General features: G+C 36.1%; 1 protein-coding gene across 3 annotated transcripts in view; it reads left to right on the top strand.

The window, feature by feature from the left end:
- Positions 1-23,993, top strand: part of LOC150108872 (uncharacterized) — a 222,416-nt gene that overhangs the window by 156,539 nt on the left and 41,884 nt on the right. For all 3 annotated transcript variants that reach the window (XM_090403956.1, XM_090403964.1, XM_090403974.1), the window contains one exon: positions 4,546-4,613. In XM_090403956.1, the coding sequence (XP_090260082.1) occupies positions 4,546-4,613 (68 nt within the window). The remainder of the gene's footprint in view (positions 1-4,545; positions 4,614-23,993) is intronic.

Raw genomic sequence — 23,993 nt, 5'->3', positions numbered from 1 at the left:
ATAGCAAATTTCATCATCATAACACTAATTATGGGTATAGACTATATTGGTCTGTTCTGGTCTCATTATCCATCCAATATCCTTTTTTGAGGTCTACCCTTTCTCTTTCCAATTGGCTTATATTTTAGTATTTGTTTAAGATGTTGTGTGTTGGCCATTCGGTTTACATGTTCAATCCATTTTTGTGTATAATTGTTCAGTTTTTTACATGCGTGGATAGGCTTATGTTCGTCAGACATGTTGTAATAGGTTTCATGGTATAATAAGAACACAGATAGTTAAGAAAATAACTATTTTTAACCATCTGTGTTCTTATTATACCGTGAAACCTATTACAACATGTTTAGTTTTTTTTCTGTTGATTTTGTTTTTAGTTCTTTTAAAATGTCTTCGTTCCCTTTTTTGATCTAATAATGTATATTTGCAGTTCTTCTCATAAATCTCATTTCACTTGTTTCTATTCTTTGTTTATCTTGTTTGTTTATTGCCCAAATTTCACTGCCATATAATAATGTGGGCACTGCTAAAGTATTGTATATTTTCAAGCATGTTTCTTTTTGTACTATATTTGGGTTGAGTGTTCTATTTATCGGGGCCTATAATCTGTAAAAATTTCGAAGTTTTTAATTTTGTCTTTTTCTCCTAAATATGATATTTCACATCCAAGATAACTGAAAGTATATATCTTTCTATTATTTTATCATTAATAACTATTTTGCTTCTACCTGGAGTTTGTCCACAAAATGCCATTATTTTAGTTTTATCTATGGAAGTTTTCATTCCAAACTGTTCTACCATAATGTTTAAATTATATATTTCTCTTTGTAAATTGTCTTCCTTATCTGATCATCTGCAAATAATAGCGTATTTATTTTGTTATTCCAGGAAATTTCTGTACCTTGATTGTTTAAGGTGTTCCACTGTATTAAAATTTCATTAATGTAAATATTGAAAAAGTGTTGGAGACAGAGGGCATCCGTGTCTTACTCCATGGTTTATAGATTGTTTTTCAGACAACTTTTCATTTATTTTTATTTCATTATCTTTATATATATTCAATATTGCATGTAGTAAAATATTAGGTATATTTATTCTTAATATATCAAACAGTGTATATCTGTTTACTTTATATCTATATACAACTTTCATTGTATAGTGAATCACTGCCTTTTTCTACTTGTAGATGCATGTAATGGTTTAATACTGTTTTTAAGCAGTCATATGTGTATAAGTGTCATAAATATAGCATTGGCATCAGATACACCAACTAAAAATTTAGAATAAGTTTCCACATTGAAAGGTTATTCTGAATAGCTTGGTAACCACTTTGATCATCAATGTACATCTTTAAAGTTTTCCCATTTTTGGCAGTAAGATTTCACATTTAAGAATAACTGAAGTATTAATTGGTATGATTCTTTTCACTTGACTAAGAGCTTTTATCTTTGTTTTTAACAATTCTAACAGCAGTAGTACTGCCTCTTTGTTGGATACACTATCTTCACTAAACTTAATTTCAGTCTTAGCATGTAATACAATAGGGCTACATGTCTTTTCACTGGAAGCAACGACATTCTTACTTTGTTTCTTTCAACTTTGATTCTTTTGATTCAATCAATTCTTTGATTCTTTTGTTATTTTTAACAAAATAAAATAATGGTTATAAACAGTGTATAATTCACAGCAAAAGCACCAAAACACAGAGATGCAACAAAACCATAAACAATTTACAAAACTGTGCATCGGTTGATTCATGGGAGCTTCATGTCACTGAACCCAGTGTATGAGAAAATGTTGCATAGTGTAAATGGGCATTGATCATAATTGAAAAGCATCATATGAGTGGATTGTTGTAAAGCAAAGCATCTTAAGGTGGGGTTTTACTGTCTTGAATATTGCACTACGGTGGGTGCTCATAAAGTGGTGATGATTTTCAGTATTCAGAGCTCACACAATACTCTTACATACATTACTATATTAGCTATGTAGTACCCTCATCAGTACTGCATTAGCTTTCATTAGAATTATGAAAAGCCTTTTAAAATGATATGTCAGTTATTTAATATAAAAAAATGCTCATTTTGTGGAGCAACCTTTCTGGAGTGGATCTTAATTTGAATAATTATATTTTACATTACAATTCTCTTGGTCATCCTGATATTGTTGCTAAATTTTGAATACATTTCCCTTTATTTTCTGATGAGAAATAGCTGTTACAGACACCATAGCTGTAATACACTCATTTATTATTATAGATATATGCTCATTAGAGTACAGGTGGGTGGTTGGAAGCATGAGATTGAGCAGGTGAAGGTAGAATTGCATTGTCTTATTTTATTTTATTTTTTTGTTACACTAAGGCATGTTTCATGGTCATGATTACATACATGTCCGCGCACACACACACATTAAGTACATTGGCCACAATGCAGAATTTATAAATACAGTTCTATATATGCTATGAAAGTTTTCCTATTCCAGAATTATCTGTTTGCACTTCAAGATTGATATTTTTCTCATACCATTACAGCCTTTCTCAAACCATTACAGTTATTTTCTCATAACATTCTCTAACTGCCATTGCTAAATCTAGCAATGGCTGTTAGAGAATCCTGATAAGTTGCTATAGAATCTGGATAAGTCCTTGATTGGAGCTTCTTGCAAAAAGGGAGGCATAATTTCTCAGCTAATTGGAAAACATCCCATTAGCCTATGTGTTTTAAAGACAGTTCATATAAATGGTTTTTGATAACAGATAAGCTTAGGTGTCGATGGTTATTCATGACTTATTTTTCAGGGTATTAACAACACCACAAACACTTTTATCAACAAAGATGTTTTATTAACGCTTATATTTCGCTGATTTTCAACTCAGCATCATCAGAGCACAACACACATGTAAACGCGACAGTAGTGAGTGAGTGAAACAATATAACTGCAAAAGACAAAAGATCTAAAGTCCTATTTTTGGCGCCCTCTAACGAAAAAAAAAAGAAAAACAGCAGTTATCCAGGAGTTTTTCTTAGGATAACTGTCTCCCAAATTAATGCAACCATATTTGTTAAGGTTGAGAGAATTCTTCAAAGCCATTGCTGACTCAAAAAATAATCTTTCAGATCTATAACGACTCCTAAATAGCACATTCATTTTCCTCCATCTAATCATGTGTGAAGGAGTGTTCAAAGCATGGTCTGCCAGTCCCAACTTGCCATAGTAATAGTAGCGAATGTATCTTTCATGTTCTTCCAGGTGGATGTTCACTGATCTTCCTGTTTGCCCATAATAGGCCAAGTCACAGTCACACGGAACTTCATACACTCCTGGGTGTATACACAAGAATACAACATGACCATTTCTATTCCCTATATCAGAGGTACATCGGAAAAGATAGCCAAAGTATTGTTGAAACATGGCCTTCACACCACTTTCAAACCTAATGTCAAGCTGGCAACTCTGATCCCACTCGCCTAAGGATAAACTTCACCCTTTAGCACACCCAGGAGTGTACGAAGTTCCATGTGACTGTGACTTGGCCTATTATGGGCAAACAGGAAGATCAGTGAACATCCGCCTGGAAGAACATGAATGATACATTCGCTACTATTACTATGGCAAGTCGGGACTGGCAGACCACGCTTTGGACACTCCTTCACACAGGATTAGATGGAGGAAAACGAATGTGCTATTTAGGAGTCATTATAGATCTGAAAGATTATTTTTTGAGTCAGCAATGGCTTTGAAGAATTCTCCCAACCTTAACAAATATGGTTGCATTAATTTGCCAAAAATTTGGGAGACTGTTATCCTAAGAAAAACTCCTGGATAACTGCTGTTTTTTTTTTTTTTTTTTTCCTCGTTAGGGGGCACCAAATATAGGACTTTAGGTCTTTTGTCTTTTGCAATTATATTGTTTCACTCACTCACTGTTGCATTTACATCTGTGTTGTGCTCTGATGATGCTGAGTTGAAAATCAGTGAAATATAAGCGTTAATAAAACATCTTTGTTGATAAAAGTGTTTGTGGTGTTGTTAATGCCAAGAAAAATAAGTCATGAATGGTTTTTGATAGTTTGATTATTCACAGTAATCTTGTGAAATGCACTCTATTCAATTTAGAGAAAACAGTGTCTCCTTTAACAGCATCAGCAGTTGAAGCCAAAACATCATAAGCAGTTAAATCAGTTAAAGTAACTGCTTTTATTTATAACATTCATGAACTCTAATAATTACTCATTTCCAATCTGATGAACAATGTGGATATGTTAAACAGAAAAGAAGACATGCATTTGCTGTATGCAAGTTTCCAGTATCTTTTGCTAAATTACTTTGTCCTATGTTAAAGCAACATGAATTAGTATATAATACTAATTCATGACAAAACAAACAAATAATTGATAATTAAGCATCTCTTCAAATTTGCTTTATCAAGTACATTTATATTCAAGATATATAACTGTAGTTTCTTTGAATACTTTTCTTCTTTGTAATTTAAATTTTGAATGTAAAAAAAAATCCAATCTTCTCTCCTCTTTTTTTCCTTTAAAGGAGTGATTTCATGACGTTGCCATTTCAAGCTTCTGAGTGTTATTTAGCCAATGTGAAACCTATTGATTGTAAGTATTAAATTTCACTACATCTGTTGTAACTATCTTTGCAAGTGTTTTGTAGGATAATATTATCATTTCATTTAGTTACTTGTTTTTACTGTTAATTTTCATAAACAAAAAGTGACATTAAATAATATTTTTATTAAATATCATAAACTATTATATAAGCTACTTTTAAAATATTATTAGCTATTTACACACTAAGGATAAATAATTAAAGTTTCTGACTTCTGCTGCTGGATCGGTGACAACCCAGTTTTGTATTGCCTGTCTTTTGTATTGGAGAAGAAAAAGACCAGAAGGTATGTTTGGGAGAGTTTGTTAAATATAAGTTAAATGACCAGCATTTTACTACGTTAAATTTAGAATCAAATTCACTTATTCTTATACGCGTTATTCCCGCTTCTTATGCAGGGTCCGCGTGTTACTTTTAGATGCGACTTCTTGTTAGTACAACTCCCAACCGACCTGTCGCCTGGTCTGCCGCTGGGGGGGTGGGGGGTGGGGTGGATATTTTTGACTGTAGAGGCGTATGTTCACGGGGCCGGTTTGCCTGTTTGCGGGATGAAAAACGCCAGATAAACTGGCGGGAAAAACCCTCTACTGACCGCGCCCAAGACCAGCTAACTTGGCTATGCCTGAGGAAGATCCTCAAATTCCTCACGTCTACAACGGGAATCGAACTTGGGACACTCCTTCCCCGGGCATATGGTTGCGAAGCGCAAAGCCACTAAGCTAACCACGCGGTTTTTAGAATCAAAATTCATTGAAGCTTCAAAAATCCTTCACATTCTGTGAAGCTTCCTTGAATTTTCTGACAGAGCAGTTATGCTCTGATTTATTATTATTTTGCAATGTTTGAACAATGTAGGATGGCATGTGATGGGAAAAGATTTCACTGTAGATTTAGTTTATTTTCTGGGGACATTTGTAAATGGATTTGTAACATCTGGGATTGCTAAAAGGTCTGTTGGTTTTTTCACCAATTCATTTGTTTATTTTTTTTCCAATGTATTGTAAAATATATTTTTAAATAAAGGACTTTGTTTTTCCTATGTATAACACTACTGCATGTGACAGATGTTTGAACAGCTTGGAGGTAGGTAAATCTTGATACTTCTTATATCTCTGGGACATTATTTTTATGTATCTTTATGTATTTTCTAATTTGTAACTTTCTTCTTGTATTCAAGAAGAATACTGTCAACAAAAAAAGTATCTTGCGAACTCAACTCTATCTCAGCTTTCAGCTGATTTATTTAAAAAGAAAGTCACTATTAAAAATTAAATATGACTGCATTATGACATATCCATCATCTGGGTAGTTTCAACATAATGACTACAACAATTCACAGATACTCCCTAGCATAAATTTCAATCTTGAATTTGAAACAACAGGACCTCACTCTTTCTTGACATCTTCTTACAGGTTTCTGATTAGAGCACATTTATTTGGTGTAAAGAAATCCATCCCACTAATATGTGTCAATGCACATCTTATCACCACCTGGTCTCAAAAGATAGTGATTAATTAAATAACTAAGTAACAGAGCATACAGGATCTCTAATGATATGGAGAAGAGGAATCAAGAACTTAAATATCTCAGCCATACTCTCTATCTGAAAATGGATACAAGATGATCCACAATATCTTACAACCCCATTCCCCTCCCTTCAGTGACAGACAAGTAAGAATGTGAAGATGTGGGAACTCTTCTGCATATCTTGCATTAGCAGCTGAAATTTCTGAAATACTACACCATGGCATAAAAGTAGATTTCATTCCCCCTATTCAAGATTTCACCTACCATCCCTTAATAAGCTAGTAGATTTATAAAATCTACTGTTCATATTTAAGACAAACAGGACTGTCAGAGATCTGCATGTCAACATGTCGGAATGAAAACACAAAACTTGGTTTAATCTGTCATGAAGTTAATGATGATAATCCTGTACTATGACAAAAGACAAAAATGATACAGTGTCAGAAAATTCAAGGAAGCTTCAAAAATGTTATGCACACCTACTCAGTACAGTAAGAACCAGTGCATCATACTATATGAAGTTTGTCATGAATCATCAGAAATCTTGTGCATACCAACCTTGAATATAATACACATGTTGTTAAATGTTACAATTCTTATTAAGGACATACTCAATCAGCCATCTCCATTGTTAACCCATTTTCAACTATTGATTCCATTTCAGTGATACAGTTTGTTAAAATTATATCATATTTAAGAAAGTTTGTTAAACTTATTTAACAAACTTTCCTGAAGAAGTGTATGAGACTAGTAGAGAATTGAATTAATAATTTTTTCATTGTCATCATCATATTCCTGATATGTACCCTGAAGGGGTATTCAAGCTAATATTGACAGCACTACTTTCTTCTTCTTCACCCATAGTTTATGTAGACCATTGGGGTACGGCGTGATTAACTTTTACATTATTAATAAACTCCTATCAACAGTTATCCTCCAAATTAGTCTGTTACTTGTCAGCACTCTAGTATTGTTATATCTAGCATTTCTTTCTTCTAAGGCACTTCTGACTGAATAAATTCACCTTGACCTTGGTCTTCCTCTGGATCTTTCCTGCCAACTTGGCAGGAAAAAAATCAAACTCCTGTTGTGATAGCATTTCCTCTTCCATTCTATTTAGGTGACTATACTACCTTAGATTAACCCTGCTCACTTATTCTTGATTGCAAACAATTTCAAGTTCCTTCCTAATGTCTTCGTTTTTAACATGATTCTGCTGACTTTTGGTATGTTTTTTTCTTGTCCAGGACTGCTTCTTTAGCATCTTGCTTTCACCCTGGTGCTCTTATTTATTTATCCTTGAAGATAACTTCACCATACAGCTCCATAGCTGAATCAATGTTTTTTTTCAGAGTTTAACACTGAGACTCCAAGTTTTGGTTCTTATTTTTCAACTGTTTCATTTTTTCTTCAATAACACTTGTATAGTGGAGTCTACAATATACTTGTAAAAGATGCTCAACTTTAATTTTGTTTAAAACTTTTTTACATACTGTTCTTTTCAATGTGCTATTTAGTTTTATCCTGTTTAAATGAAGTGATGGTCACTTTCTCTTTCAAATCCTCTGTACTCTTGTATCCTGAACCAGCATGAACATATCACTATCAACAATAACAGTCATTGTTGGTAGTGACGCTTTTATTTCTTTCTCCCCATGTGAACTAGTGCATATCTTTATGTTGAACATGGTGTTAGTAATTACTAATCTGTATCCTGAGCAGAAATCCAGCAGATACTTACCATTATTATTGCTCTTTTCTCCGAATTTTCCCAAAAGCTTTCTCTTTTCCTGGTGGAAGTCATTTCCTTCTCCGCTGTTTAGATCTCTAACAAGTACCACTTTTTTCCCATTTTCTTTGTCAGCTGCCTACTCTATTGACTCAAAAAAAATTCCTTTACTTATTTTCTTAGAAGACTTCAGTGGGACCATAGGCACAAATAAGTTTCATTGTTCATTTCCACATTTTGAAGTTTGCCCACAACTACTTGAAAGTGCCTTCCAATCAAGAAGTTTATCTTCATGTTTGGTGTTATCTTTCTTTCCTTGGTCATTATTGCCCAAATATAACATCCTATACTTATTATTTAGTATGATCTCACATGTTTTTTGTCTTCTTTGTTTCAGTGATGTCAGTTATGTCCACATGGTACTTTTCTAGTCTCCAAGCTAAATTTGCTCTCCATTAATATCCTTATACTGATGGTTCCTATCTTTGCTTCTAACATTGGGTTTATTCTTTTTCTTCTTCTTCTAACATTGGGTTTGTTCTAATTGTTGAGCTTGTTCCAGTAGCTGACTTTTTCACTATCTGTCTTGGACAAAAACAGCAGCGACCTTGTTTACCTGGGCAGTGCCTCAGCTGGAAAGAAATCTAATCATTGCATATTCATATGCATTTGTGGTTTAAGCCAATAGAAAGTACAGTTTGGTCAGCTAAGTACCAGTTTGCCAGCCTATTCTAATTCGTTCAGTACCCAGCTGATACCTACTAACAGGATATACCATGTGAAGGTGAGTATTGGACATTAAGCCAGAAGCCCTAGTCATTTCTCTGAATTCCTTAAAGGTGATGTTTAGGTTTCCTCCCAGTTATTTGGCTTTGACCTATAATCGATTAATAGTTGCTATGGATCAAAGCCACTAAGTGACTAATTGTTTTTTCATGCTCATAATTATTATGAAATCCTTGTATCAGCACTGTTTCAACACAGGAATATAAATAGAACATAATTAAAAGGAATAAAAGATGGATAGCATTTATAAAATTATTTATTGGTAGGATTTTTGATCATATTGACATCGTCATTCCAAAACATACCATATATTGCTTAACAAATGAGAATTCAACAAAGTCCTATGATGACTTTAAGGTAATGAATGGTCAATCCATTCTAAGAGTTAATTAAAATCTGAAACATTGGCAATGTTTCATAGGGGTGCTTTAGGGTCAAAGCTGTATAACTGAGAGGAGACCTCCACATAGCCTTTAAAGGATTGCGGAGAACTGACTAGGGCTTCTGACCTAATGTCCAATCCTCACTTTCTCGTGATGCACCCTGTTGGGTATCTACTTGGATACTGAACGAACGAGGATGGGCTGGAAATTTGGGATTTAGCCGACCAAATTGTATTCTTATTGGTTAAACCAAAATAAAAAATGATGGTACAACATGACAAAATTTCATGCTGGCTGGGGCGTCGCCCGTTTAAACAAGGCCCCCGTTGTTTTCGCCAGGGAACCAGGGCGAACAGCGAAAAGTCAGCTACTGGAACAAATCTGAAACCAAACCCCATCTCAACATCACCAGAGTTAAAGATCGGTACTATCAACATAAGAAGCCTGAATGGCAAAGAAATGGAGCTAGCTGAGGAATTAGATAAGTACCAGATCGACATAATAGGGGTGACTGAAACAAAAAAGACCAAAACTGGTGAGATCTTTCTGAGCAATAAATACAAAATGTTATATTCAGGCAAAGAAATTCAAGGAAAAGAAGGAGTAGCCATAGTATTCAACACAAAATATGAGGCTAATTTTCTTGAATGGCAGTCAGTCTCAAGTAGAGTAATGTGGGCAAATATGAGAATGGGGAACTGTACAATGAGACTTATTTGTGCCTATGGTCCCACAGAAGGTTCTACTAAGGTAGAAGTGGAGGAATTTTTTGAGGCTTTAGAAAAAGCAACTGACACAATGAAAAAGGAAAAGTGTGTCTTTGTTGGGGATCTAAATAGCAGAGTAGGAAATGATTGTGAGTCATAAAAAAATATTTTGGGACAATTTGAAGAAAAGAGCAAAGCTAATAATAATGGCAAATATCTGTAGGATTTCTGCTCAGGACATGGACTGGTTATTACTAACACCATGTTCCAACATAAAAATGTGCACAAATTCACATGGAGAGAAGAGGCTAGGAATAAGAAAAGTCTCATTGACTATGTTATAGTTGATAGTGATGTTTTCTCCCTGGTGCAGGACATCAGAGTGTACAGAGGATTTGAAATTGGAAGTGATCACTATTTAGTCTTGAGCAGGATAAAATTGAATTTCATATTGAAAAGAATAACATATAAGAAAGTTTTAAAGCGAATAAAAGTTGAGCAGCTCTCAGATGTGAACTGTAGAATTAAAATACACAAAGATTATTTGAAGAAAAAATGAAAGAGTTTGAGAATAGGAATCAAACCTTGGAGATTCAGTGGCAAACTCTGAAGAAAACATTGATTGATTCTGCCAGAGAGGCATGTGGTGAAGTTGTCTGCAAAGATAAAAAAAAAAAAAAATCAGAACTCCCTGGTGGACACAGGAAGTTAAAGAGGCAGTGAAGGAAAAGAAGAAAGCATATTAAAAGTTCCTGGCAAATAAGTCAGCTTTTACTCTTACAGAATACAGAGACAAATGTAACAAAGCTAAACAGTGTGTAAAAAAACTAGCTAAACAAAAGTCATGGGAGGACTTTAGCAAGAATATATAAAATAAATATCAAGAAGGTGTCAAAATATTCTGGAGTTTGTTGAAGAAGCTTAGGAATGGAGGAAAGAGTGCTGTTAAAGGAGTTAGAGATGATAAAGGTGACATGAAAACGGGTGAAAAAGATATCCTTGAAGTATGGAGTAATTACTTTGAAAAACTGCTAAATGAAACAAGCAGTTAAGACACCACAGTGGTAAAAAACACTGACAAGGCATGCAGTCAGAAATACATATCCATACTTGAAGTAGAAAAAGCCATGAAAGGCTTGAAATGTGGAAAGGCAGGAGTAGATGATATTCGACCAGAAATGCTGAAGTATGGTGGTATAAAAGTCTTACAGTGGCTGCACTGCATAGTTCAGAATACCTGGACAGAGGGACCAATTCCCGATGATTGGAGTAGAGCTCTCATAGTACCCATATATAAAAAGGGAAATAAAACTGAATGTGAGAATTACAGAGGTATTTCCCTACTGAGTGTTCCTGGCAAGATCTATGCAAGTATACTTGAGAAATGGTTCAGAAGAATTGTGGAAGAAAAGCTTGGTGAAGAACAAGCTGGAGTCAGGCCAAATAGAGGCTGTCAGGATCAGATCTTCACTTTACGACAAATAGTCGAGAAAGCATGGGAATATAACAGAGATCTGTATTTAAGTTTTGTCGATTTGGAAAAGGCATACATATGACAAGGTGCCAAGAGAGAAGCTATTCAATACGCTACAGTTATATGGTGTCAATGGGGCATTATATCAAGCAATACTTAGTCTTTATTTGAGTTGTAAGTCAGCAGTTAGAATTGAAGGAAGTACAGGAAGATGGTTTAATGTTAAATCTGGTGTGAGACAAGGATGTACATTAACCCCTCTGTTATTCATTATCTATATGGATCACATTATGAAGGAAAGTGGTATTAAACATGATATCAAAATTGGAGATGTTAATGTCAGCTCTTTGCTTTATGCAGATGATGTTATACTTCTAAATAAATCTGCTACAAGTCTGCAAGATTCTCTGACTAAATTCAATTGCTGTTGTAATAGATATGGTATGAAGGTCAGCCTAATAAAAAGACAAAGACAATGAAAATAGACAGAATCATTGAAAATGTCAACTGTGTTGTGAATGGAGAATCTGTAGAACAAGTAAAACATTTCAGCTACTTAGGCACGATTTTTACTGAAGATGGTAAATTAAATATAGAAATAGACAACAGAATCAGCAAAGCTGGTATGGTGGGAAGTCAATTGAATAAATTCATATGGAATAAGAGAGAAATTAGTCGGAACACTAAATTAGCTGTATACAAGACAGTGTTCAAACCAGTTTTAACTTATGGATCTGAGAGCTGGGTCAGAAGTAAAACACTTGACCAAAGACTAGAGACCACAGATATGAGAGTCCTGAGAAAGATTAGAGGCGTGAACAGATGGCATCAATGGCAATATCATATTAAAAATGAGGATATTAGGAAAGCACTTGACATTGTCAGCATCCAGGAATGCATTAGCAGAGCTAATCTCTGGTGGTATGGTCACTTAAATAGAATGGGAGAGGAAAGATTAGCAAAACAAGTGTTCTCTGCCAGGTTGGCAGGAAAACGAACCAGATGAAGACCAAGATATAGGTGGATTGACACGGTACAAAGTGCCTTAGATGATAGAAATATAAGATCTGATAATGTTGGAGTCTTGACATGTAACAGACTGATTTGGAGGAAAATTGTAGATAGGAAGTTAGTAATGATGTAATTTTTTCATGTAGTACTGTCATATCCTGTATACCCCTTGAGGGTACATGGCAGGAATTTGATGATGATGATGTACATTGGCAATTTGAAGAAAGGTTGATGTTTAAAGAGGATGTGAATGTGTGTGTGTAAACAAGAAGTGAATGGGAAGACCTGGGATGTAGGGAAAACAGCTGGATTTGAAGAGGGTTCCAGGATGAGTAAGGAGAAAAAAAAATAGCTCAATTAAAGTATGGAGAAGTCATATCTAATAAGTGTTATCAGAGAAGCTTATTATAGATCCAGGAATGATCTGTTATGTTTGTTTATGAATGCCAGAAGTATCAAAAAACGAAGGAAATGAAATGGTTGCATTGATTTCGTTTTGTTCACTCAAAAATTATTTGAATAAGTGAGACATGGTTTGATCAGGATGACATCTTGACAGGAATAGAGATGAAAGGGAATGATGTATTTAGTGAAGATATAAAGGGAGGTTAAGTTCTATTGCTGATAGAAGTTATGTCAATATAAGGTAGCGATACAAGAGAGAAATATTGGCAGTGGTTTTGAGGCAGTATGATGTGAGATAGAGGTAAAAAGAATGAAATACGTAGTAAAATGTTGCTATAGACCTGGTAATGTGGATGGTAGTGACCATGAAATATAAAATAAAATCAAATTAGCTAAGCAAATAAGAAACGTGATTATTATGGATGATTTTAATTATGACAATATGGACTTGGATGATGAGATAGCATCCAGAAGTAAAGGAAATGAGTTTCTCAAGTATGTGAGAGACAACTACTTCAGGCAGTATATGTAACAGAGGACACATGAGGATTGAGGATCTAAGATTTAATCATTTCAGAGGATGTTATAAATGTGTGTTGTCAGATCATCCTCCAGTTGGTGAAAATAACCATGAAGTGATTACTTTGGTGGTTGCAAACCATGTGAGGGCTTCCACGAGGAAAGGTATATGTGGGACTACAAGGCTAGTGATTATGAGAAGCTCAGGAGACAGCTTGCAGGTGTTGGGTGGAAAGGAGCTCAGTGCTTCTTTAGTGATATTCAAGAACTATCTAGTAGAAGCAATTTCTAAATGTATTCCAAGGGTCAGAAAGTTAAATAAGGTATGTATGAAATGGATGAATGAAGAGATTAAGCATGCAAATGCGAGTGTGGTCTGAAAAGTTCTCAGCCTAACAATGAAAAAACAGATTCATAATTTCAAAATTTTTATTTTTCAACATAATCTCCCTTAAGACTAATACATTTATTTCAGCACCATTATCCTATCCCTGTAGTGGTTTTCAGTAAGATCTGCAAAATACCCCTCTACAGCTGCAATCACCTCTTTATTCAAAGAAAAATGCTGACCAGCGAGGAAAGTTTTAGTTTCAGGAAGAGGTAGAAGTCAGAGGGAGCGAAATCTGGGGAATAGGGTGGATGTTCCAACAGTTCATAGTGCAGATCCCTTAATTTTCCCATTGCCAAAACACCTTTGTGGGTAGGTGCATTGTCCTGATGAAAGATGAATTTTTTCTTCTGCAAACCTAGTCTTTCTTCACAAATTTTTTCATGATTAAAATTCGTGTAGTCTGGTTAAAAGATTGGAATAATATTCCCCGGTTATTGTTTTACCCTTTTCAAGATAATTAATAAACAACACACCTTTAGAATCCCAAAATGCTGATGCCATGACCTTTCCTGCTGATGGAACTGACTTTGTCTACTTTGGCGCTGAACAACCGGCTTCTGTACACTGTTTTGACTGCTGTTTGGATTCTGGTGTGTAATGGTGAATCGAAGTCTCATTCATAGTAATAAATCGACGCACAAAATCAGTTTTATTCTTGTTAAAATGTTCCAAGCATTGTTCAGAGATTTTCATGTGAGTGCATTTTTTATCTGCTGTGAGGAAGCATCTTGCGCAAAGCTTTTTCATTTGCAATTCTCCATGCAAAACATATCCTACGTGTTCTTTTGAAATGCCTATAGTCTCAACAATTTCATGCACTTTGACTCCCCAGTCATCCAATACTATGTCATGAATCTAAGTCTCATCCATATAATAAATCGATGCACTAAATCAGTTTTATTCTTGTTAAAATGCTCCAAGCACTGTTTCAGAGATTTTCATGCAAGTGCGTTTTTGATCTGCTGTGAGCAAGCACCATTTTTGGTGTTGTTGCACTTTTTTGGACGTCCTTCAAGTGGATCATCTTCAAGGCTGGTATGGCCACGTTTAAACTCTGCAGTCCATTTCTTGTCAAAAATGGAGGAGACGATTACCCATGAACTTTTATGAACTTCAAATGAATTTCTTTTGGCATTAAACCTTCTTTTACAAAGAATTTTATAACCGCACGATACTCAATTTTACCTATTTCAAGGGGTACAGACAACACTTTTGCTTCAGGCTGCTGTATAAAACAAACTACTTGATATAATGACTTGCAATTTCATTCACATGGATGCTTGACAGATGTACCAACTTAGAAAAAATATCTTGCCAATAGTGCTGCCCATTGTACAAAGGAAGAAGGCATTATAAAGGCAACATGAGATCACTAAGAATTAATTCCGTGAGGATTTCAAAGAGCAGGCAAGAAGAGTGACTTGTTTCGAAGGGTGGTAAAAGTTCACGGTATGAGCAGCATTAGCTAATGAAGTAAAAAAAAAAAATAGTTTTTTCAGTATATAGCCATAAATAATAAAAGAAGGATGATGATGGAAGGATGACATTGATTGGAGAAAATGGTATAAGAACTGCTTCTGCAGAGAATATAGTTGAGATATTTAATGAGGAGTTCATTCTTATAAATGTGACATCATAGAGAGTTTCAGAGCAGAAGGTGAAATGAGGAGGCGAAACAGACTGTAAATGAGCAAGAGGTATATGGGGAAATAAGTAAACTTGATATTAATAAGACTGTGCGATTTGATGGTATATCACCACATATTTTGAAGAAATATGCCAGGGAGTTGACATCTGCCTTGACATATTTTGTTTAATATGAGCCTTACATTGGGTCAGATTCCAAAGGAGTGGAAGGCAAGATTGTGCTGCTTCATAAGGGATGTGACAGAATTCAAGTATTAAATTATAGGCTTATATGTGTGTCAGTTGTTGGGAGTAAAGTGTTAGAGAGGCTGGTGAGAACCAGAATCCAGAATTAGGTTGACAACCTTTGTGTTATCTTTGGTGGATAGCATGGATTTGCTAAAGGGAGGTCATGTTTTAGTAATCTACTCACTTATCACTATAAGGTGATGGCTTCATTGGACAAAGGAGTAGTATACATATTAGTATGCTGAGATTTTGTGTAGGCTTTTCATAGAAGACTGCATGATAAGTTGATAGTCAAATAGAGTGGATTAGGTTGGATATTAGACTAGTGCATTGGATTGGAGATTGGCTCTCTGATAGGTATCAGCAAATTGTATATGGGGAAGCAATATACCATAAGAAGAAAGTCATGAGTGGTGTGGTGTGCCTTAGCAGTCTGTTTTAGTACCATTGCTGTTTAAAAATTATGAGGAATAGAGCAGATGTTCTGACCTTACAAGAAGACAGCCTTTAATAGATTGAGTGAATGAGCATGAGAGTGGAGATGCCAGAACATGTTGTGAAATGTAAGTTTTAAAATTTGGGAAACAAAGATAGGATGTAGAATTTATGCTGGGTGAGGATATGTTGTTTGAAATGGAAGAAATATCAGATCTTTGAGTGATGGTGGATAAGGATCTAAAATTTGGAGGACACATTGCCAAAATTGTGTGGAAAACAAAAGGAGTTCTGGGATGATGCAGAGGACACTTGTAGAAATAAGGAGATTCTGGTTCCCTTGCATAAAGTCTTGACTGCATTTTTATGTTGAGTCCATACACGAGAGGTTGGTTGATCAACCATATATGGTTAGTGGGTTGGGAAAGGAGGAACTTGTTTACATTTGATTTGAAAGACTGTATATTGTATTGTATTCCTTGGGAAACACAACAGGGGGAAGACTTTTCCACAATACAGCAGTTGCAGGAATGAGAGAAGAGAAAAAGAAACTTGTTCCGTTTGTTTTAAGGTGCACTATGAAGGGATGTTGAGCAGCAGCTGCATGTGTCCAACAAGCTTAGTACTAAGTAGCTGGAATTATCGATGTTATTTCTGATGAGCATTTCCCATGGAAATATTTGTAGAATATGCATATTGCAGAAACCAAACGTCTGTGCAAAAATGGGGTGAGTGAGTTGGAAAGAGATTGGACATTAATACGTCTAATTGTTCTCTGTATTGAGTCAAGCATTTTGAGAGAGCTTTTAGGGGCTTCACCCCATATGTGAGCGCAGTATTCAATAGCTGGGCAGATTTATGATTTGTATAATGGTATTAGCTGTTCAGGGGTGAAGTAACATCTTGAGCAAAAGAGAAATCGTAGTTTTTTGGGTTTTTTTTCTAGTATTCAATAGCTGGGCGGATTTGTGATTTGTATAATGTTATCAGCTGTTCAGGAGTGAAGAAACATCTTGTTAGCAAAAGAGAAATCCTAGGTTTTTGGAAGCTGAGAATGCTATGGTTGTGATGTGCTTATGCCAGAAGAGGCCTGACGTCAGGGTAATTCCAAGAAGAGAAATCTCATCTTGTCTAAAATTTGAGTGTTATCAAAAATTATACTGGGGGGGGGGGGGAATTGTTCTTTTTTTGCAAGAAATAAGACAGAACTGGGTTTTATTAGCATTGAAATTGATGAGGTTATATCTGAACCCCATTGGAGAATGGCTTGGAGATCAGAATCGAGGGCAGTGGTGGTGGTTGATGTTCTGTAGGTTGAGGTGAGTTGTGGAGAGTAAGGTTTATCAAATGAAAGGGAGGAGTGCAATGCGCTGTCATCTGCAAAACTGTGTATTGGGTTGGTGGTCAACTGAAGTAGATCATTAATATATAACAGGAAGGGGGTTGCTGAGAGGACAGAAGCTTGTTGAACCCTGGCATTAGTTGAATGGTGAGAGGATAAGGAACCATCCACCATCATTCACAGTATGTGTCCAGGCAGAAAGCTGGCAATCCAATTACAGAAGTCCTGAGACAGTCAAATGATGGTAGTTGTGCCTTTGTGCCAGACCCGGTCAAAAGCTTTGGGGATATCAAGTGCAACCACTTGAGATTCACCAAACTTCTCCATGACATTTGTCCAGATATGGGTTACAAGTGTGAGCAGATCTCCTGCTGATCAGCAGCAACAGAATCCATACTCGTGGTTGTTTATTAGGTATGTGCCCTCAAGGTAGTGTAGGAGTTTGAAATTGATGATTTTTTCCCTTACTTTTGACAAGACAGGTAAGTAAGATAGGGCGGTAGTTGGACAGCAATGACATGTTGCCCTTCTTGGAATTGGGTTGAATATAGACCAGTTACCAGGTTGAGGAAAAGATACCAGTGGAGTAAGAGAGTATATACAGACGACATAGGATAGTAGTCAGTTCTGGTGCACCAACTTTCAGGACAATTGGAGGAATGCCATCAGGGCCAGGAGACTTTTTTTGTGTCTAATTTAAACAGTATTTTTCTGATCTCTTTCTTGCAAAAGGATATAGGGGGCATTTTATGTTGGGCATCTGGAATGGTTGGAGGGCATTTACAATTGTCAGTTATGACTGCATTAGAAGCAAAGTGTGAAGCCAGAAGATTTGATTTTTCTATTGGTGATGCAATAGAGCCATCTTGGTATGATGTGGTAAGAATAGTCTTGGGCATAAATTACGGCCAATTGCTTTGGCAAGAGACCAAACGGCTCACCTGCCATTTGGACAAGCTGCTAGTTTCCTGCTTTTTGCTCTTTCTGTTTTGGAATCATTGATTGTTTTTGTGCATCTATTTTGGCCTTCAGTTTAAGCTCTAAAGGAAGATGGAGTTCTTGATTTAAGTCAGTTATGTATGTTTGTTTTTTCATTTGTACAGTCTTGACACATCTTTTGGAGAACCAGGGTTTAGGTAGGGAATTGCAGTTCAGAGTAGGGAATGTATGTTTCCATGCCAGTGAGGATTACTTTTGTAAGTTCGGTGCATATGTTTGCATATGTTTGGGTCCAACCATGGGAATGTGGCATAGAAGTTGCAGAGGCTGTCCCACTTGGCACTACTCTTGGATGCGAGTGGCTGTGTAAGTGTTGTTGCATGGGAGAGAAGATGAACACTAGATTGTGGTCAGAATTACCTAGAGGCCAACTACTTTCACTGTGTATTTGGAAGAATCATTGTGAGGAAGAGATCTAGGGTTTTTGGGGAATGGTTATCTTTTATTTTGGTTGGCATTTGAACAAGTTATGTAAGGTCGTTAATGATAGCAAATGTTTCAGCATCTCTGCCTGCAGGATCTATACAACTGAAGGAGAAAAGCCAGTTGCCATTATGGACATTAAAATCTCCTGGGAGGATAATTTTGCTGTTGGGAAAGTGGGACTGGAGAAAATCAATTTTTAAAGAGAGGAAATTAAAGATCTCAGAGTAGTTGGATTTGCATTGAGGGATCAATAGAGACAGCAAATGAATTTGACTGAGTGGGGAAAGGGATATTTTCAATCAAAGAAGGTCAAAGTTGGTTGAGTCTAGGTTGGGTGTGCTCTGGCAAGGTATGTCAGAGTGGATATATGCACAGATGCCACCCTTGGGTCGAAAGGAGTTCAAGAGTGTGTATTTTGGAAATTTGAGATAAATAGTGCTGGGTGGGGGGTGAGATTTGAGTTTCTGCCAGAATGAGTAGGTCTGGCTTTGTAGACTGAAGGTGGTACCAGACACTATTAAGATTGGAGTTTAGGCCAGGGATTGTGGTGAAGTGGATATGCACAGTTCTGTGAGGAATATATTTTACCACAGGGGTTTTGCACATTTCCTATGCAGTGCCCGCATACTGATTTCCATGGTGGCTACTAGTGGCATTATTTGATTTTTGCACTATTTTAACTTGTTTGTAGTTGATGGTCGAACTGGCATCTCCATTTGGACGTTTTTCTTCAAGTTCTTTTCGAAGATGACGTTCTTGTTCCCTCTGTGCAAATGTTAGTTCTGGTCGAGCATATATGTGCGATTGGGGGCAAGCGTCTTTGAACTTGTTTATTGCTGTTATTAATTTAGATGTACTTTATGGGCCTGAAACAATGGCACCTGACGATATTTTTAGAATTGATTACAGCACGTTGTTGGTTTGTCATCAGCGATTGATGGTGCTGCACTGGTGAGCCATGGGGTGAATGTTCGTCATTTGATTTTGTTTCCGTCATCTTTACTTCGTACGGTTGAACTGGAAAGATAGCTGATTTAATGCACTATAAGTGCTTACAGTTTGTGCAGAAGTAATCCGCTTTTAATACTTGCTGTTAAGATTTCAGTTTAATGATTAATTTTGATGAAAAATACCTGCAATAATAATAAAATGCAGGAGCACAAGTTTAGAGTAGTTTATTCACTGATGCTTCCTGGTGCATATCATATCATATGGCACATATGGACTACTATGCACAGATTTGGTCATCTGGTTTTCAAAAGGATGAAGAGATGTTGGAAAAGGTTCAGAGGCTATTGACTAAGGTAGTTGCTGATATCTGATAAATATGAAGAAAGGTTGAGAAGATGCAATTTGCAGAGTTTAGTGGATCAGAGTGATATGATAGAGATGTATAAGTTGGTAATGGGTTGCTATAGGATTAACGTTGAAGAGGGTTTTCCATCAAGTGGTGGTAGATTGGGAGAGAACAAGCGGTCATCCCTGGAAGCTGTATAAAGAGAGTTACACAGAGAGTTGTGAATGATTGGAATGCATTGCCTCTGAGTCTGCAGCGAATATGAATGCGTTTAAGGCATGGTGTGATGAGTTGTGTGTATGACAAAGGGACCTTCTAGATGAGTCTTTGACTCCATGGGGTCTTGTAATGATAATAATAATATAAGGGAGATAAACATGGGCCATCCTATCTGTTCAGATTAGGAGATGATAATGTTTCACAGCTTTCTTTATAAAGCCTTTCCATAAGGAATCTACTTTAGTGTAGCATTTTTGTGTTTTTCCATATGACCTTGTGTTTAGTAGAGATAGTCCATAAGGTCAGTTTGTTTAGTTTCACATTACTTGCTGTCTGTTTTATATTCGTCATGAAGAACAGAGACAGATCTTCCAAATTGTACAATAGAAGATAGTTTACACGAAAAAATAATATACTAGCTTAATGGGAAGGTTAATGGAGGGATTCTTTAAGGGATCTTTAAGTGAAGAAAGAAAAGCAGAGAATTTCTGGGCAGGATGAAATGCTACACAAATATTAAGCTATTTGAAAATTTTAATACATTTCAATATTTATTTGACATAAGAAGGCAGAATGCGAGCGATTTCTTCTTCAGCCAAAGTAGTAGGAATCCTGTAATTATTGAATGCTTTGTTGGCAAAGGTCTTATTTAGGCCATTTGCTAGAAAAGATAACTTATTCTATTGTAACTCTTGATCAGCATCATATATTGTTTCACTATCAAAAATAACATAGTCAATGAGACTTTTCTTATTCCTTGCCTCTTCTCTCTCCATGTGAATTTGTGCACATTTTTATGTTGGAACATGGTGTTAGTAATAACCAGTCCATGTCCTGAACAGAAATCCAACAGATATTTGCCATTATTATTAGCTTTGGGATGTTTAAGAGTCAAAGCTGTATAACTGAGAGGAGACCCCCACATAGCCTTTAAAGGAATGCGGAGAACCAACCAGGGCTTCTGACCTAATATCCGATCACTCACCTTCTCGTGGTGCACCCTGTTGGGTATCTATTTGAATACTGAATGAACGAGGATGGGCTGACAATTTGGGATTTAGCCGACCAAATTGTATTCTTATTGGTTAAGCCAAAATAAAAAATTGATGGTACAATATGACAAAATTTCATGCCGGCTGGGGGCGTCGCCCGGTTAAACAAGGCCCCCGTTGTTTTCGCCAGGGAACCAGGGCAAACAGCGAAAAGTCAGCTACTCGAACAAATCTGAAAACAAACCCCAACTCAACATCACCAGAGTTAAAGATCGGTACTATCAACATAAGAAGCCTGAATGGCAAAGGAATGGAGCTAGCTGAGGAATTAGATAAGTACCAGATCGACATAATAGGGGTGACTGAAACAAAAAAGACCAAAACTGGTGAGATCTTTCTGAGCAATAAATACAAAATGTTATATTCAGGCAATGACAATCAAGGAAAAGGAGTAGCCATAGTATTCAACACAAAATACGAGGCTATCTTCTTAAATGGCAACCAGTCTCAAGTAGAGTAATGTGGGCAAATATGAGAATGGGGAATTGGACAATGAGACTTATTTGTGCCTATGGTCCCATAGAAGGTTCTACTAAGGTAGAAGTGGAGGATTTTTTTGAGGCTTTAGAAAAAAGCAACTGACACAATGAAAAAGGAAAAGTTGGTCCTTGTTGGGGATCTAAATAGCAGAGTAGGAAATGATTGTGAGACATACAAAAATATTTTGGGAAAATTTGGAGAAAAGAGCAAAGCTAATAATAATGGCAAATATCTGTAGGATTTCTGCTCAGGACATGGACTGGTTATTACTAACACCATGTTCCAACATAAAAATGTGCACAAATTCACATGGAGAGAAGAGGCTAGGAATAAGAAAAGTCTCATTGACTATGTTATTGTTGATAGTGATGTTTTCTCCCTGGTGCAGGAGACCAGAGTGTACAGAGGATTTGAAATTGGAAGTGATCACTATTTAGTCTTGAGCAGGATAAAATTGAATTTCATAATGAAAAGAATAACATGTAAGAAAGTTTTAAAGCGAATAAAAGTTGAGCAGCTCTCAGATGTGAACTGTAAATTAAAATACACAAAGATTATTGAAGAAAAGATGAAAGAGTTTGAGAATAGGAATCAAACCTTGGAGATTCAGTGGCAAACTCTGAAGAAAACATTGATTGATTCTACCAGAGAGGCATGTGGTGAAGTTGTCTGCAAAGATAAAAAAAAAAAAAATCAGAACTCCCTGGTGGACACAGGAAGTTAAAGAGGCAGTGAAAGAAAAGAAAAAATCATATCAAAAGTTCCTGTCAAATAAGTCTCTAAGTGCTCTTAGAGAATACAGAGACAAATGCAAGAATGATAAACAGTGTGTAAAACTAGCCAAACAAAAGTCACGGAAGGACTTTGGCAAGAATATAGAAAATAAATATCAAGAAGGTGGCAAAATATTCTGGAGGTTGTTGAAGCTTAGGAATGGAGGAAAGAGTGCTGTAAAAGGAGTTAGAGATGTTAAAGGTGACATGAAAACAGGAGAAAAAGATATCTTTGAAGTATGGAGTAATTACTTTGAAAAACTGCTAAATGAAACAAGCAGTGATGACAGCACAAAAAAACACTGACCAGGAATGCAGTCAGGAATACATATCCATACTTGAAGTAGAAAAAGCCATGAAAGGCTTGAAATGTGGAAAGGCAGCAGGAGTAGATGATATACGACCAGAAATGCTGAAGTATGGTGGTATAAGAGTCTCACAGTGGCTGCACTGCATAGTTCAGAAAGCCTGGACAGAGGGGCGAATTCCTGATGATTGGAGTAGAGCTCTCATAGTACCCATATATAAAAAGGGAAATAAAACAATGTGAGAATTACAGAGGCATTTCCCTACTGAGTGTTCCTGGCAAGATCTATGCAAGTAAACTTGAGAAACGGTTGAGAAGAATTGTGGAAGAAAAGCTTGGTGAAGAACAAGCTGGAGTCAGGCCAAATAGAGGCTGTCAGGATCAGGTCTTCACTTTACAACAAATAGTCAAGAAAGCATGGGAATATAACAGAGATCTGTATTTAAGTTTTGTTGATTTGGAAAAGGCATATGACAAGGTGCCAAGAGAGAAGCTATTCAATACGCTACAGTTATATGGTGTCAATGGGGCATTATATCAAACAATACGTAGTCTTTATTTGAGTTGTAAGTCAGCAGTTAGAATTGAATTAAGTACAGGAAGATGGTTTAAATGTTAAATCTGGTGTGAGACAAGGATGTACATTATCCCCCTCTGTTATTCATTATTTATATGGATCACATTATGAAGGAAACTGGTATTAAACCTGATATCAAAATTGGAGATGTTAATGTCAGCTCTTTGCTTTATGCAGATGATGTTATACTTCTAAATAAATTCGCTACATCTGCAAACTTCTCTGACTAAATTGAATAGCTGTTGTAATAGATATGGTATGAAGGTCAGCAATAAAAAGACAAAGACAATGAAAATAGACAGAATCATTGAAAATGGCGACTGTGTTGTGAATGGAGAACCTGTGGAACAAGTGAAACATTTCAGCTACTTAGGCATGATTTTTACTGAAGATGGTAAATTAAATATGGAAATAGACAACAGAATCAGCAAAGCTGGTATGGTAGGAAGTCAATTGAATAAATTCATGAATTTATAGAGAAATTAGTCGGAACACTAAATTAGCTGTATACAAGACAGTGTTCAAACCAGTTTTAACTTATGGATCTGAGAGCTGGGTCAGAAGTAAAACACTTGACCAAAGACTAGAGACCACAGATATGAGAGTCCTGAGAAAGATTATAGGCGTTAACAGATGTCATCAATGGCAATATCAT

The sequence above is a fragment of the Typopeltis vanoorti genome, chromosome 2 (genome assembly GCF_054136105.1).
Source record: "Typopeltis vanoorti isolate ZY-2024b chromosome 2, IOZ_Tvanoo_1.0, whole genome shotgun sequence".
Taxonomy (NCBI): Eukaryota; Metazoa; Arthropoda; class Arachnida; order Uropygi; family Thelyphonidae; genus Typopeltis; species Typopeltis vanoorti.
The sequence above is the reverse complement of the archived record's forward strand: the minus strand, read 5'-3'. Positions and strand labels throughout refer to the sequence as shown.